General features: G+C 37.7%; 1 protein-coding gene and 1 long non-coding RNA gene across 2 annotated transcripts; one reads left to right on the top strand and one right to left on the bottom strand.

The window, feature by feature from the left end:
- Positions 1 to 289: 289 nt before the first annotated feature.
- Positions 290 to 10,548, bottom strand: LOC137749437 (auxin response factor 8). The gene is made up of 13 exons (XM_068489531.2): positions 9,955 to 10,548; positions 9,556 to 9,782; positions 9,369 to 9,425; positions 9,106 to 9,261; positions 8,914 to 8,998; positions 5,778 to 5,868; positions 5,529 to 5,693; positions 5,329 to 5,451; positions 4,787 to 4,862; positions 3,360 to 3,507; positions 1,486 to 2,486; positions 1,199 to 1,389; positions 290 to 725 (listed from the first exon to the last, which is right to left on the bottom strand). The coding sequence occupies exons 1-13, from the start codon at positions 9,995 to 9,997 to the stop codon at positions 548 to 550; spliced, it is 2,541 nt and encodes an 846-aa protein (XP_068345632.2). The 5' UTR covers positions 9,998 to 10,548; the 3' UTR covers positions 290 to 547.
- A 1,824-nt stretch (positions 10,549 to 12,372) lies between these two features.
- Positions 12,373 to 16,777, top strand: LOC148689758 (uncharacterized). Its single transcript, XR_015958636.1, has 3 exons — positions 12,373 to 13,031; positions 15,452 to 15,519; positions 16,534 to 16,777. It is a non-coding gene; the product is annotated as an uncharacterized LOC148689758 (long non-coding RNA).
- Positions 16,778 to 17,559: the final 782 nt, after the last annotated feature.

The following is a 17,559-nucleotide window of genomic DNA, read 5'->3' as shown; positions in this document are numbered from 1 at the left end:
GCATTCGACTACGGACCTGGTGAATTTTTTGGTACAATTTACAAGGCTCAGTGCCTCTGAGCATTAACATACATGTAGCCAAGAGGCGAGGCTTCCCTGGGATGATAAGGATCGCAGAACTGCATCCTTTGGCACTGGATCTTGAAGAATTGTCCAATGGGATGGCAAGAGAGGTTCAAAAAGCCAACATGCACCACGAGTCTATCTTTCTTTAGCATCTTAGGAACTCCAAACGACATAAATTGGCTGCTAGACACAGGAAAAATAAAAGGATACGATGCTACAAATCTTTAATGTTTAACTATTTTCCAAAGTTCAAATATATTTCACCATAAAGATCTTTTTCATCAGAGCTTAATAGTCCCTGAAAGATAAGTCATACAATACCGAGGAAATGCACGCCGAAAGAGGGGGAAGAGGGGAGGGGAAATGCAGAGAGAAATAGATTGAGCATCATGTCACATGCTAATGCATTCAACCGGAAGTTTCTCCCATAGTGAGCGGACTAGAAGCAGAACGTGGAACGGTTTCATACAATCAACAAATTTCAATATTCAAGCGAGCCGAGAGATGGTAGCCCTGAAACAATGTCTTGCCCTTCACCGCCACTGCTGTTCAACCTTTGACCTGTATTTGGGCTAAAGGATTCAACTGCTTGGTGCCCCATTTTGTGCACATCCTCAGGAGAAAGTATCTTGATATACCAAACATTGTTCACAAAGGACCTGCATATGATTTCATATACTAGTGAGACCCGCAAAAATGTCGTATTACTTGTTGCTCCTTCATATAATGTAAAAGTTAAATATACTTAAGTAACTGACCAAAAGGAAACGTTCAAGAGAAGACTAAAGAAATTATTCCTTAGGTGTTAAACCACCATTTCTATATATTTCGATTAGAATGTTCTGGCAAAAATTGTTTTATATCCTAAAAACTTCCCCACACATGGCCTCCCGCCACTGGAGCTGAACACGTGGCGTTCAATATAAATTAGGACTAGGAGGTTGCAGTTGAGAGAATTCAACTTAAAACCTCACTCTGATACCATGATAACATTTGCTTGCTCCCAAAGATGTAAACCACATTCCATTTTTTTCTATATGATATCCAGTAGTATAACTAGTCAAAGGATTAAATTAGAATACAGGTAATCTAATGGTAAGCAGAATGATATGCAACTGATCTGAGAACTTACTCCCATGGGTCGTCTCCAAGGAGAAGCACATCATCCTCCCTGTCAACGAATACAAGCTGCCAGCCTGATCTAAGACGATCCTCCAACTTCCCCTCAATCCCAAACATCTGTCCCAGCTCTTCTCGCAGCTCATGATAGCTGCTGAACCGGGATATGTCCAGTGAGCGGCCAACTGACCCTGACTTATAAACCTGCACTAGCAACAGAGTATCATCCGTCCAGCAATTTTAAAAAATGAAAGCAATAACATTGAAAAAGCAAAACACCTAATTACTTTCAGCTCACACCTTGACAAATGTACAATTGTTGGGGGTCGGTGGATCCACTTGCCCTGCACTGTGCAACAACTCAGAAGAGTCTTGCATGCAACCATACAGAGAGCTCTGAAGTCCCGAGTCCCCTAAAGGCATTGAAATGTCAGCATCATTTGACGAAGTCGCAAAACTGGGCGCACTGGTTGGGAATAGAAGTCCAGAAGATTCAATATTAACACCAAACAGAGTAGGATTATGGGTATCTGAATTTAAATTCTCTTGCTCAACTGCATTGTCTTTCTCATTAAATGGTGGAAATGACATTGAGTGGGCAAAAGCATTGGCCTGTCCATGTGCATACTTCGGAGCCCAGGATTGCTGAGGTGACTGCTCAGTTGGCATTGAATGACCAGCTCTGGACATGCTCAAAAGATTTCCACTCCCATCAGGACAGAGTGTACCAAGCATGTTCTGTCTGGGAGTAGTAGATGCTGAGAACTTTGTGCTTGAATCACTTAAGTCCGTTTTTGGGAATGACGGAGATGACACAATCATTTGCTGACTCTGATGGAGTTGTTCATTTTGAACCTTGAGTGCATCCTGATAGGCGTTTTGCTGTTGCTGAGCCTGCTCATCTGTTTGATTGTTAAATTGTTGCTCGAGAAGGTGCTGAGGCATATTCTCCATTGAAACTTGTGGCTGTCCCTGCAGGATATTATGAGGGATTGACTGCTGAATTGCTTGCTGTTGTAACTGCAGCACCGGATTGTGGCTACCCGACTGCTGAACATACTGAAAAGGCTGCTGAAAGTGCATCATCTGTTGTCTTAGCTGATCTCCACTTCCTAGATTCTGCGAACCAGCAGCCAACATGGCCTGGTACTGCTGATTGTGATCATTTCCAATCACTGTCGAATCCAATCTCTGTTGCATCCATGGAAACATACCAACATTTTGAAAGTTCATGGACTGAAGACCTTGCTCTACAGCTCCCCCCCTTAGCCACATTAAGCTATTAGATTCATCTCTATTATCTGCAGTAACAATGAAGCAAAGAACAATTAAGCTATTTGGACTTTCTAACGCCCCTATGAAGCAAGTTTTTTTCAGTAAAGGAAACAATACATCTGCCTTTATAGTGAATTATACAGTACGAAATGAAATTACCACAGGTTTTACCAAAACAATACAAATGCCACTCTCTTGACTTAAAGCATGGTAAGTGGAATTTTAAATGGCTCATGCTATCTCATTGGAAAGCAAAACCTTTTGCATGTTAAGTTGAAATAAATAAAAGCAATATGTGCCATTGCCTTCTCACTCAACACATTTAATATGAAACTGTGAGATGATGATGATGCATAAAAACTCAACGATTCATATCTTAACATGAGATACTTCAGAGCATAACTAAAGGTGAGAAATCAATGACAAACAAAAAATAGTCTTATTACAATTTATAAGGCAAGAGCAACTTAGGAACTCTGGTGAATTTTATAGGGTCCAAAGGGCGATCCCAAGCCAACAAGGCTCCCACTTTGCGAGGGTCAGGGGAGGAACGTCTATCGTACGCAGCCTCTCCTGAATCACTTTGGCCTCAGATAGACACTAGAATGGCATGAAGTAGATCCGAGGAGAAAGCACCATAATATTACAAACATTAAACAGCTTATTTCATGCATAAAGAAAAGTATTTTACTGGACCATTTTAAAATTTCAAACCTACACTTCATAAAGAAATTTACTTGACCTCATCTATATCACTTAGAATTAGCCTATCAAACATGTGTGTATCAAATTTAATCCATTCAATGCCAAAAGCAAAAAAAAATGTCTGAAAATAGCATTGAATTTTTCTGAGGATAAAGACACCAAATAATAAAACCACATTTGAACATAGGCTTTACCATGCATAGATGAGGCCCCAGGATACCAAGGACGTTTCAGTCGAAGGGGAAACAGTGATGGGTACATGGGGAAAGTTGTCAAAGGCTCAATCTCCCATAATGATACCCTTGGCTGCCTCTCACCTGCAGTAGACTCATCCCAACCAACCTAAAGAAAGAAAAGAACAAAATGGTAAGAATAAAACTTTATATAAGGCAGAAACAAAATGGCCCAAACTCGTAAAGCCTGGTAAAAATAACGGAACATGGTAACAACATACCATAAAGAATACCATGTGTATTCTGCCCAATGGTTTGCGAGTTTTTTTAGGACAAGGTGTTTCCTTTCAGGTACCAATTGGTCTAAAAATATTATTATTCAAAGAACAAATTTATATGTGTAGTATAAATATTTGCCCCTTATTATAGTTAAGAGTCCTTTCACTAGGTATTACTGTATTAGCACCTGGGAGTCTATTTTCTTTAGCATTGGTAATTTTTCTCCATTAAGTTTTCGTTAAGTCAGCCACATTTTTCATTAGGTATTAATGTATTAGCACTTGCATTCATAGTGCCCAAGCCATGCAAAGACAAGAGAACACAAGTCAGAGAGGCACCAATAGCAATGGAAGCCAAGGTAGGACACAACCAATGGGATGAGGAGGGTATGTGGAAAAAGAATAAGAAGAAGGATATAGGTGGTTTTCAAGGTGTGAAAATCTGAATTTCTTATTTGTCTACCTTTTCATTGCTTCTTTCATATTTCATTTTCCACATCAAATATTTAGTCTACTATTTACCACATTGACCATTTAGTGGTGAATGAGATGGAGACTGCTTAAGGGCCTATTTTGAGCTTTTAAGAAAGAAAGAAAAAAGTGAAAACTCTAATCATAATGGGTTTTAAATACCATAATTACAATCAGAGTGGACTGCCACAGATAAATATTGGGAGATTTTGATACGTCTCAAATGCATGAGGGAGGTCCTTGTACTTTCAAGCTGAGATGAGGTTAGCACAACTTACACTTGCAAAAGAAACCATGAAAAATACCGTCTTCTGATAGAAACTCGGTTTTGATGTGCTCACTTGTGTTTGGACCAAATTTCAATAAACTGAATTTGTTTTAAGTACATCCTTGTGTGTGTGTGTGTGTGTGTGTGTGTGTGTGTGTGTTGGGGGATGGGGCGTTTAATAGAGTAAATACAAGAAACCAAGAAAAAAAAAAAAATTGGTCCCATAGTCAGGTTGGTGTCATCGTATTACAGGCACACATAAAGGAAAGTAGATGGAGATTTGTTCTTCCTATCAGAGGTCTTAATCTTTCATTAAACAGCATTAGATATATAACGTCTGATGTCTTACCTACCACACTATACAAAAATATAAATGGAGTCTAGGGCGTATAATCACAAGGAAATGCAATTGTATAATTATGCATCATTACCTTGACAGATCGCCAATGAGAATTTGGCCACCGAACAGGATCCAGATCACTTATGCCAGTTATCGTACCCATGTACCTTGATAAGCCCAACATTGATCATGTTAATAGTGTACAATTAAGTATATCAAAGCAACACACATCGAGAAAAAATCAGTTGGGTGAACACTATTAAGGAACAAACGTCTATATTTTCTGCTCTAAACTAGTTTATTCAGTATCCGTGGAATATACACATATGCCAACTAACCCTCCATACACTGCAGTCTCTAAATAATACCTATGCATCATGATTAATTTTACTAGCCTCGTTTAAACACATCTGAAATTTTTTTATGGATGTTGGCACAACATAAAGCACTAATCTTGTTGGTGTTTCACTTCTAGAGAACTTAGTGCCAAAATCCATATAGGTTGTTCATGCTCTAAGTTATTACCAAGCAATAAATTATTCTATGGTTGCAAGAAAAACTGTATAAATGACATAAGTGATCATTAGGTTAACAATATGAACATTGTAGTTTGACCATGAATAGCTACAATACCTTCTGACACTAGACTCTTCAGTCTCAAATAGCATCCGGAATCGCATCCCAACTGAAACACGTGTGTGAAATACTGCTTTAATGTATTTTGATAGGGGTATGACAAACTCAGATGGACTAGCCCTGGACATCATAAACATATAAGCAGATGGGTAATAAAAGAATTGCAAGGAAACAAATATCTGGAGAAGATTTGCCACCTTGGATTATAAAAAACTGTAAAACAGCTGTTAGTTGAAGCCGCATGAGCTGCAGCAGCAAGAAGTCCAATATGCATGCTATCACTTGACAAAACAGAAGATGGCATCACAGTTTGTGGTCGAGTGGCACGACGAATCCCCAAAAAAAGCTGATTCTTTTCATTCCTATTATCGGATGTACCCAGGATATCAACGCATGATTTATATGCATATAGAGAAATCATGGGAAAAGAGAGACGAAAAATATACCAAATAAAAAGAACAGAATCTCCAGCAACAAGTCTTTTGGCACTAACAAACACACTCCAGCCTGTAGTAAGAAGATGTCGTTTCGGCTGTCCTGCAAGACGAGCAAGGAATGGAACAGGTCAGTTTTCAAGAATTTCCTTAATAAGTACTAGGTGACTGCCTTGCACACAAAACAGCATTATCCAGTCAGCAGTGCAGAGCATTTTTATAAAGTAGTTTCAGCAATAAAGATTCCAGCTTGTTTAATGATTAGAAGAAAGAGAGGATGCGGAAAACTAAAGCATAGTTTATCCATAAAGGAATAACTTGAAGATATTACATTTAAAACTATCCCACTTAAAAATAACAACAAAAAAACTAATAAAACTATAGAACTATATCTCTTGATCATATCTGCATTGCTGAAACTAAAGGAACAAGTGACACCATTGAAATATATTACATTAAAAACTGTTCCACTTAGAAATAAGTCAAATAACAGAACAGGAAAATAAAACTATATCCCTTGATCATATATGCAATATATTCCGCTCATGTATGTCATCCTCCTTTGCCCTCCCTAACTTTAAAAAGATTTTATTTGATTTGATCTTTTGATCATATTCCACTAACCCGTACCAACACCACCATCTCAGCACTCACTTAAGAGGCAAGTTTTGAGAAAAAAAGAGTAACCTGATTTATAAACTATAAAGCATAAATCTTCAAAAATCTTTAAAAAGTTTACTTTTTGACAATTGACAATGGAAGCAAAAAAGAAAAGTTATCCTGATCTTAGGCACACAAATTTATAAAGTACGGTCATTTTCATTATATTTTATTTACTATAATTAATACTTAATTAGTCATTTGTCATTGTTTACAATAACCTGGGATATTTTATTGCATGAGATTTCCATATAATGAGATCTAACTGTGGGTTAAGAAAAGTAAATGAACAACTATATAAGCTAAAATGAAGTGTGTGTAAATCACCAAAAAAGTTTCTGATAGACTAGTATTTTCATTCTAGGTTAACAAGATGGTTAGAAGTCCATTGATTCCTCAATGGATCACATTCTTTGATTTGACAATAAAAAATGTGAGTTCATCCTACTTTGCCTCTCTTTCTCCTTAATCCCTTTCTTTCCCTAAACCTCTACTCCATTTTTCTCTCTTACTCTCCAGGTTCTTCTATTCTCTCTCCACTTCCTGTTACGCATTAATTTGGCGCCAAAGCATCTATCAAATCCCAAATTCAAATCATTCTTTTTTGCAACCATTCCAGGCATCACCTATTCAATGAAACGTAGCCATTAGCCATTCGGATCCACCATGAACGCACATACCACTGTAGAAACTGTGTAGATTGTACATGCCACAATCTAATCATAAGTGTAGTTTCGTTCCCAAAGAATAGGAGACAGCATAAGAATCAGAGCATGTATATCCTCTGTTTCCTGGATATGCCATCTGGAGATATTGCAGCACACTCCCCCACAGACCAGTAGAAGTCTGTTGTTTGGCCTCATGCACTGAGTCCATCACGGAACTGCTACAACAAGCAAGGGCACCACAGGTCTCAGAAAGAGCTAATCTAATCGAGCACTAGTAACACAGTAGTGCTTGACCAACAGCTCATCCAAGATGAAACAAAAGAAGAAGAGATTTGTGTTGTCTCAGTGCTGCAAATCTAACAGGGAACCTGGCCGTGTGGAAATATGAAAACTATAGAAAGAAAAGAAAACAAACTTAAAGCACTTGGAGTCGGCAACCAGTAGAGCTTAAATGCTTAAGCCGTTAACAAATGGACCAGCATTGTGTATCAAGCTAACACCAGGAACAGCAGGTCAAACATATTCGAATACAATCCTTCTTTTTTATCAATCATCCATATAATTCAGCTTCATCCACATCATACAGCCAACATTAGCAACCCTTCCCTAAATGAGCTTCGGCATGGACTACATGTTCTCTTATCAACAATAATGTTCGTTACCAATTAGTAATACCATGATATTGCTACACACTTTAAAATAATGCAATGGCCGTCTCTTCATTACTTCAGTTGACTAAACTCTGTGAATGACCACACCAGGGTAGACTAAATCTGATCAAACAACATCCCATTGACAAAAATATTGTGCCAAGATGATTCGGATCAACTTTTCATCATAGTGGTGACTGGCGAGTCTAGTGATCCTCAACATAACCATATGAGACTGAGGGTTGATTACATCAAAGTCTCCATGTTTGAGATATTGCGTCCCTCTGAAGCAGTTTTCCATGCATGCATTAATCAGAGCGTTTCATCAAAATCTGTTGTTCACATTAGGGACTTGGGACTTCAATATTCAGTGGGGTCAGTGGAAGGGTTATAGAAATGATTATATACCATGCCAGGGTTATACATTTTTGTGGTAAACAACATCTATCAGAATCCTTTAATGATGCCGTCAACATAAAGGATACATGACAAAAAAGTGGACTAGTCCACTGAGTGATCAGATATGTATAACACCTGCAGGCGTTATACATTAATGATTTGAACAGACAAAAGTCATAACCTAAAAGTGTAGATTAGCCCACTAAATCAGTATGTACCATGGAATTTTCTCTGGTTCGTGCAGAATACTGGAATTACAATCATTAAGGCAGCCTGAGCATAATTTTAAAATTACAGCACCATCAAGAAGTTACTTGGGCATCAGCTGAACCAGAGTTTAAGTAAACAATCATTGATGTGAGTATATTTAGCTTGCCATATAGATGTTAATTTGTAAAGCAGATCAAATCCCCCAAAACACAAGAACCGGACAACCTAATCAATCCTGTAGCTGCATGAATGATTCTAACCTAAAATTTTCTTCCATTGCATGAACAGAAGAAGAAGAGACTACAAATCTGTGCCTTCCTTGCACGAATTATGTCTGATAACAATAGTTTGATGTTGCAAATCATTACAGGAATACAAGCAGTCAAAAACTTCCAAACTTTTCAAGTATAATTCTAACTGGCAACATATTATATTAATGAAGAAATTATTATTTTCCAGTTACGGAAGAAATTATTTATTTTGCAAAATAGATGGCAAAGTGTGATATAAAATCCCCTACAATGCAACGCAAGAAAGAAATGCGCCAAGTCTAAATCGTACCTCGAAAAATATGCCTAAACTTCCACTCAACATCATGGAGGTCCCTAGCAATAAGTTCCTGAGCTGGTGGTTGTAGCGTAAAATCCTGTAGGACATTATAAAAATAAAAGGGTTTAAATAAAAAGCAACACTACCCAACTAGAGTCAAATAAAAGAACAGAACAGAAAATAGCAGTTTGATGAGGGAAGTACAAGTGGAGGAAAAACTTTCTCGGCAGCACGACGAGGAACAGAGAAGCCACCATGTGTACTGGTATCACTCGCGGTCAATGTCTTGCAGAAGTAGTTTGTGGGTTGCTTGCTTGGAAGCCCCAACTCCATTGGAAGAAATGTTTCTTTTTGTTCTTGCTGTGTGAGAATTTGTGCAGTTTCAAACAACATTGCAAATTATTCCAGTAAGATAGAAAAACTCCAACAAATTAAACAGGAAAAAAAAAAAAAACATAAGCATTTACCGGCGTCAAAGGCTGCAATGTCATTTGGGCATATACTTCATCTGTCTCCACATCTGCCTGAAGTTCAATGGTTAATCAATTCCAGTTCGGGTTTCAATTTTTAACTTGTGTTCTTTATTCTATAAGTCATAAACAAGTGAAAGCAATGCAGCTGAATCAAAATTCACAAACGGCAAAGGGAACCCACATGCATGGTGACATTGTGGAGCTGACAGATCAACTGGGGCGGCAAGCTCGGGTAGTTTGGTAGGTGGGCATCAACTTGCTTGTTGGTAGTGGCGGCAACCTGGTCGCTGTGGCCCTGCGGAAAGTAGACCACACGAGTCCCACGTGTCGGCAGGGATACCAGAGGCCCAGCGCACGCATGCCACAGCTCCGAATTCAAGCACTTCTTTTCCACTCCTCCTCCCCCTCCTATCATTTTTCAGTTCAATTTCAATTTTTTTTTTATATGTTTTCAAAGATCACTAACAACGACAGCAACAGTAATAATAATTAATAGCAGAAATTTAAGAAAACTACACCTAAAATCCAGAAATATAATAAACAAAACCAAAATATATATATATAAAAATAGGGTTTTTACCTTCATGATCCTGCTGACCCAGCCCTGATGCTGAAAGCTTCATATCACTAAAGATATATAAATATTAACCTAAACCTTTCCCTAATTATATTTAAAAATTCACACATAGAAAACCCCTAATTTGCAGAACCACCCTCAACAACCCAAGAAAGAAGATGAACTCTACTGAATACTACTACTTCAAGTTATCCAATTTTTCCATCATTCTCCACAAAATTACCATCCTTTCCTACAATTTGAAGCCCCAAATGGAGGAAGCTGGAAGCCCCTCCCCTCCCTCCATGGAAGCATCACGCTCTCCTCTAGAGATCCCCATGGAAGCAGAAGCAGAAGCTCAAAGCTGATTGTTGCTACTCAAAAAGCTTTTTCCTCCTCCTTTTCCGGTCTATCACTGTCCATTCGATTCAAACCCCCAAAGCCAAAGGGAGAGAGAAAAGTAGAGAGAGAAAGAAAGAGGAAGATTTTGCTTTGAAAGTTGAAACTCACAGTGCCGAACAGAGAGAGAGAGAGAGAGAGGAGAGAGAGGAGAAAGGGAAAGAGTGGGGGTCTTTACTCTTTCCCTTCTTATAAGGTCCCGACCGAGCTGGACCTCATACAAGGAGAGAGAGTCTAGGCGCGCTATGGGAAACCTCCGATCTGGGCCGTCCAGGGATCCGTACCTGTTAATCTTGACCGTTGAGTATGGGACTGATGTGACAGCATCCATGTGCCACCATACCTTAGTGGTCCTTGTCAGAGTACGTACTATGTTTTATTTTATTTAAAGTGTTTTACGTAATATTTTTCAAGAGGAATTCCCATGAACTTATAATTCAGTAGCAATGGCGTCATATGCAATTTGCATGTGAACTAATTCCTTTCATAAGCGCTTTTATTACAAGTACGTTGAAAATTTTAATAAAAATGTTAAGTAATTGTATAAACGCAGAAGCGTTTTTAACTATTGTCTATTGTTAGAAGTGCTTTTAGAGGTCTAAACGCTTTTACTAGCACTTTCAAACCTACCGTACAATAGAACCTATTATTAAGAAGAAAACTTATTGTAAAATATGGGTCCTTGGATTAATATGATATAACTTACAATATATACAGGGTTTGACAAAATTTATATGTGAAAGGAATCCTAAAATACTATAATAAGAAATTACATTTGTATTATCATGGAGAAGATATTAACTAAATCTATTATAATAACCACCCACCTTGGAAATTGAACGAGCCTAATTCGATGAGTTTGAAGCAAAGAACACCATGACGAGATTGATGGAGAGCTTTGGTAATCAAGTCAGCATAAGAAATATAATAAATCCGTTGACTGACTAAGTGCTACTTTCACACGAACAAAATGATAATCAAGTTCAATAATGGAACTGCGAGCATAATGAACAAGATTAGAATCAAGATAAAGGGTACCAAGGTTATCACATGATGACCAGACCCTATCCGGACAAGACCATGTCTAATAACCTTAAATACAAAGTCTAATAAAAAAATATTGTGAACATTATGGATGGATGAAGGAAATAAACTTATTTGGATAAAAATCAAAATTTATAAATTGATATGCACAAATTCACTTGTTTGGATTCATAAACATAGGAATTTAGAATTTCCGCGTGAAAAAAAAAAAAACTTAGAATTTGGGACCTCCAATTCCCAAGTTTAAATTCCTTGTAAATAGGTGTCATTTCTCGATTACTATGATTGAGAATTTAAAAATAACAAATTATGTATTCAGTTTCATTGTTCTTTTAAGTTAACCAAATAATAAAATTTACAAAATGTAGAAAATAAAATCCTATCATTTCAATTTCCATCATTTTAAAACTCCTTAGTAATCTTAAATTTCTTCATCCAAACTTAGTGTAAGATTCTTAACTTAACTCTACTTAGGCTTGCACAAAACCGTATCTTATCTCTAATAATTAATAAAACACTTATTGTCAACCAAAACCTTATGAAATTACCAGTTTAACTCTCTAATTAAAACAGAACATAAATAAGAAATATGTGGTAGAATTGTAATTTCACATAACCAAATTTTGCTTTTTTTTTTTTTTTTCAAAACCTTACCTACATGTAATCCTAAAATATCTCTAATTTATAAAAAAAATTAAAAAAAAACTTCTCACTCCCACATTCTCTATCACTCTCTTCCTCTCTCCTATTTCAAAAACAAAAATAAAAAATTTTCTCACACTTTGTGTGTGCCCATATGCTAGTAAAATATAATCATAACACTAACCTCTTTAAATTTATTTATGTATTTGTTTATTTTTGCCAATAACCTCTTGAATTGAAAATTAATGAAATGGTGCATCCAAAAAAATAAAAAATAAAAAATAAAATTGATGAAATGGACCATTCTATAAATGTTAAATTTTTAGCCCAGGCCTAATCTCAGCACGAGCCCAACCCTCCACCCACCCCAACCCAGTCCACATTATCCCAATCAGGCATTTCTCTCTCACCATATCCACTGTTTGTTTGCCCTGTATTCTTATGCAGAAGAACAACAATGGCATTTAAACCAGCAACACTTGAATCCTACAATCTCCTGCTGTCCGAAACCACCCTTTGAATTTCAGGGAGAAGCCACAACCAGTGAAGGGTTTTGAATTCCACATCAAGCAAAGAAGAATAGGAGCAATAAGTTGGGTGGCACTGCTGAGCACTTTTCACAGAAGCTACTTCTAGGTTTGAGTTGCAACTGATAGCGCCTGATCAGACGGTTGCAGAAGCGGAGGAAGAAATCAGAGGGCGCGCACCTTTGTTGGAAGTGAAGGATCTGATGGAGTTGGAGTCATGGAGAGAATTACAGACAGCTCTAAGGAAGAGCTCGTCGTCGTTGAAGAGATTTTTACACCATAAATCAAGGGGAGACGAGACCCTAAAACTCCATAGCCGAACCAAGGTCGAATGTGTAGGAAGCCACCATGGGATCGCAGAGGGAAGCTCATCAGTTCACCAAGCTAAGAAGTATATTCTTGGGTCTTTCTATACAGCCATGAATTTGATGATCTTGAATTTCCTGCATTTGTTAATGATTTTCGGGTTGACGTACTTGCACAAATGAGGTATGCTTTACTTTTACTTCTTGTTGTTGTTGGATACATGATTAACTATACTGCTTATCATTCTACAAGAATTGTATTTCATTTCATGAACTTTAGTTGGGGTGGCTTTCTGGTTAATTCTGGCAATTGGAATTGCCTGACATCTACTTGTTAATGGATATCTAATCATATTTCTCTGCTTAAGTGTGAAAGAATTGTATAAATTAGACTTCTTGAGGTAGTTTTCTGAGATTTCATATTACGTATGCTCTCTTATATTTGTTTGTTGAACCTGGTTGAGTTGTTATGAGTTTGTTCAAATCAACATATTTTATCAAAAACACGAAAGAAAACAAAGAAACCCAATAAGGCACCGATGACAAATTTTACAATTTCGCATTGAGGCCACCAATGGCACTTTTCACACGGAGGCCACCAAGACCGGGCACTGGTCATGGACGACTTACCCCAAGACATCATGCTTGAAATTACCAAATTTTCCGGTCTCTCTGCCTTTTTTTCTGATTTTTATTTTTTATACAATGAATATGTTTTATGTCTTGCATTGTTATATGTATGCTCATTGTGCATCGTCTATGGCATGTACCCTTGGTCAAGTTATCCAAATTGTCCATCATTCTCCACAAAATTACCATCCTTTTGTACAATTTGAAGCCACAAATGGAGGAAACTGGAAACCCCTCCCCTCCATCCATGGAAGCATCACGCTCTCCTCTAAAAGATCGCCATGGTAGCAGAAGAAGCAGAAGCTCAAAGCTGATTGTTGCCACTCAAAGCATTTTTCTGCTTTTTTGGTCTATCACTGTCCATTCGATTGAAACCCCAAAAGCCAAAGAGAGAGAAAAGTAGAGAGAGAAGGAGAGAAGAAGATTTTGCTTTGAAAGTGGAAACTCACAGTGCCGAACTGAGGAGAGAGGGGAAAGGGAAGGAGTGTTATGGGAAACCCCCGATCTGGGCCGTCCAGGGATTCGTACCTTTTAATCTTGACCGTTGAGTATGGGACTGATGTGACAGCATCATGTACCACCATACATCAGTGGTTCTTGTCAGAGTACGGACTATGTTTTATTTTTGTTTTAAAGTGTTCACGTATTATTTTTCAAGAGAAATTCCCATGAATCTATTATTCAAATATTCATTTCATGCTATGAAGAAATTCCCAGCATGTGAAAATTTTAAAATTTAACATTTTTTAAAATCATAAGAATTTCAAACTCGAATCGCATGAATTGCATGGGAAGTAATTCCACTCGTAATTGCTTTTCTTTCTTGGAAGAGGATTATCTTCGGATTCACTTTGTGGGAATCATAGGGATTCCCACATCCTAACCGTTCATCATACATTGTACGATCAGCTTTCGTCAGATACTATTTGTGTTTAATTTTACATAAAAAAAAGTCAAAAGATTTATGATCGCATAATGCACGATAAATGGTTAAAATGTAAGGATTCTTATGATCTCCATAATTTAGATATGGATGGGATCCAAATCCTTCTTTACTTTTTAGGTCTGTGTTTCATGTATTCCCTTCCAAGCTTTAAAATGGTGTCGCAGCGTTCCTTGTAAGATTTAAATTAGGGCTGGGCAAACGGGGCCTGGACCCGCGTTTAGGGGCGGGTCCAAGCGATTCGGGGCGGGTACGGGGCGGGTCCTGTTTTTAAAATTCTGAAACGGGGCGGGGCGGGTCGGGTCCATATCATTTGCGGGGCGGGACGGGTCCTAATTGCTGAGGAAATGGGTCCCCGACCCGAACCGTTTCCACCTTCCAAAAATCGGTTGATTTTGATTTAATCTGATCCGTTTCCACCTTTCCCCTTATTCGTTTCTCAGACTCACTCTGTCTCTGCCTGCCAGACTCCCACAGTCGACTTGACACCCCACTCCCCAAATCTCCTCTCCTCTCTCGTCTCGACTCCCTGAGACTCATAGTGAGTCAGTGACTGTCGACATTACATCGGGTAGCCACCATCACCATCGCAGGATCGTTTCTTGAGTCCTGACTCTCCTTCAATCCTCCCAATCGCGAGTTCCGACCACCACGACACGGTCCACACCAACCTCGCCGTCGAGAACACTACCATCATCCTGCAAATTCCTAGGTAATTTATGAATTAGGGTTTCTGATTTAGGAATTTAGGATTTTTGCATAAGCTTTTCAATTGATTTAGGAATTACGTGGGTTTTTTATTTGGGAATTTAGGGTTTTTGGGGCTATGATTGCATAAGCTTTTTGATTGATTATATGATTATGGACTGCTGCGATATGATTGCATAAGCTTTTTGATTGATTATATTCATGCTATTACGGTCTTCTTGTCTGTTTTTCCTTTGTTTTCCAAATTTTTCTGTAGATTTGATAAGCTATTAAGGGATAAAAAAAACTTACCTTTTGGTTACATGGCCATCTTTTTCATATAGATCTTAAGGAAAGCACGAGAGCTTGGGGATTTTCTTCTTGTTGGAATACACACTGATCTGACTGTCAGGTATCATCTCCATCTGACTCTCACTCTCACATGTCAATTTCTATGACCAATAACCCTTTAATGAGTTAATCATTTGGGTCTACTTTAGAACCATGTATAGTGTGACCATAATAGAAAAATCAAATCCAATAGTAGTGACTTCCACACACTTGTGTGTATATTATCTCTTCAAATGAAAAACAAATTTATCCGTAAGCCAATTTTGTACCTATTGTTCTAGGTTTTCTCATTGAATGGGTTTTCAGTAGCATACTAGTTGCAATAGAACCTTGCCAATGATCACCACTTTGAAAAATTTGGCTGAGTATCAGTTTATCTTTCATGAAAGTTGATTTACTTTACTTAATCTACCCTTACGGTTGGTGCCCTTTTCCCTACCCTCTGTGCATTTTGGTGTTACATAAAAGCGCAACTTTGCTCTCACCATATATGTGGATTATTTCTAATTCCTGGGAAGCAACTTATCTTTATATAAATCTCATTGATAATTTAATTCATGAACTTCCATCTCTTACAGATGTTCATTTATTCTTGCAACCTCTGATTAGGGTATTTTGTTTTACTTCCAAGTACACATCCTTTTTTTTACTTCCGTCTCTTATACTGTATTTCAAAACCCACTAGGTAGTAGCTATTTCTAATAATTGCATTACAGTGCTAATAGAGCAGCACATCGCCCAATAATGAACCTTCACGAAAGAAGCCTAAACACTTTTATGGGTACATGAATGTAACATGAAATAGTTGACAATGAATTATTGAGATATTTCCAAACTTAAACACTTTAAAAATGCTTTAAAGCTTCCTGCCTTTAATTTGTAGGCCTTTTCTTCATTATATTCCTTAGATTTTAGGGTGGTGGTAGTGGTACCGTGGTAGTAGTAGTAGTCAAAAAAGAAACTCAAACTCAAATTTCTTTTCAAGGTTCTTTTGACCAGCTGAAAAACTGAAGCCTGACGCTTCATTATGTTGGACGTTAAAAATGTCATGTTTATATTCTATTTTTGCTTACAGATTCAATGAAGATTGTTGTTGGAACTTGGGCGTTGGAACTTGGATGTGGTTTTAGATGTTAATTTGAAATTTATTGCGGATGTCATGTTTATGTTGTTTTGGATTATTTGATTCTTGGAATTTGGATGTCTTGGATTTTCGGATATTTTGTATGTTGATTTGATTTTTAGATGTTGGAATATGTAATATTATTATTTTGGATGTATTGTTAATCTATGAACTTGGATGTTGGACTTTGTATTTAGATTGGATGTGAATAATGGTGAATTTGTGCAAAATCTGCATAAATGCAGTATGTGACTTTCTGCAATTGCAATCTGTGCAGTTTTGCAATCTGTGCAATTTTGGGCAGTTTGCAATCTGTGCAGTTTTGTGCAGATTGCAAACTGTGCAGTTTTGTGCAGATTGCAAACTATGCAGTTTTCTGTGTAGTTTTGTGCAGATTGCAATCTGCAATCCGTACAAACTTTTTTTTTTTTTTTTTCAAACAACCAAAAAAAAAAGGACCCGTGGACCCGGCTCGAACCGGCCCGTTTCAACCGGGCCGGGTAATGTCCGGTTCTTATATTAGAAAATGTAATCCCCGGCCCGGCCCGGCCCGTCCCGTTCCTTTTGAACCTAGGTCCGGTCCCTTCAAAATTGGGCCCGGCCCGGCCCGGGCCCGGCCCTAATTTAAATTGCTAAGCAAGTTTCCCATTTACCCATGCACACATTATTGACCCTTTTATTGTTGGTATTTTATTAGAAAAAAAAAATTAATGTGTCCCAATACATCAAGTGTAGGGTCGGTCCATAGATTTTTGAGGTTTGGGGCGCTGCTAAAAAATGTGCCTTAATTTCATATAAGAAAATTATTTATTTTCACACGTAAGACATCGATAACATTATGCTTAGAAAAGCAATTCAAACTCAATAATTTAGAAATACAGAAAGAATAATTTATTTTGTATTGAGAGAAGGAAGCCAAAAAACTCCGGGCTTACAAGTAGATAGACAATACCGTGGTGGTCATCGTTTGTCTTGCAG

This window comes from Pyrus communis, chromosome 17, assembly GCF_041283825.1.
Source record: "Pyrus communis isolate YQ-2024b chromosome 17, ASM4128382v1, whole genome shotgun sequence".
Taxonomy (NCBI): domain Eukaryota; kingdom Viridiplantae; phylum Streptophyta; class Magnoliopsida; order Rosales; family Rosaceae; genus Pyrus; species Pyrus communis.
The sequence above is the reverse complement of the archived record's forward strand: the minus strand, read 5'-3'. Positions and strand labels throughout refer to the sequence as shown.

Coding starts and splice junctions, on each gene's coding strand:
- LOC137749437 (XM_068489531.2), bottom strand. CDS start 9,997: ATGAAGCTTTCAGCATCAGGGCTGGGTCAGCAGGATCATGAAG. Junction 5,869..8,913: donor GTTTAGGCATATTTTTCGAG/GTACGATTTAGA, acceptor CTCGTCTTGCAG/GACAGCCGAAACGACATCTT. Junction 3,508..4,786: donor CTCATTGGCGATCTGTCAAG/GTAATGATGCAT, acceptor TTCTTTCTTTAG/GTTGGTTGGGATGAGTCTAC.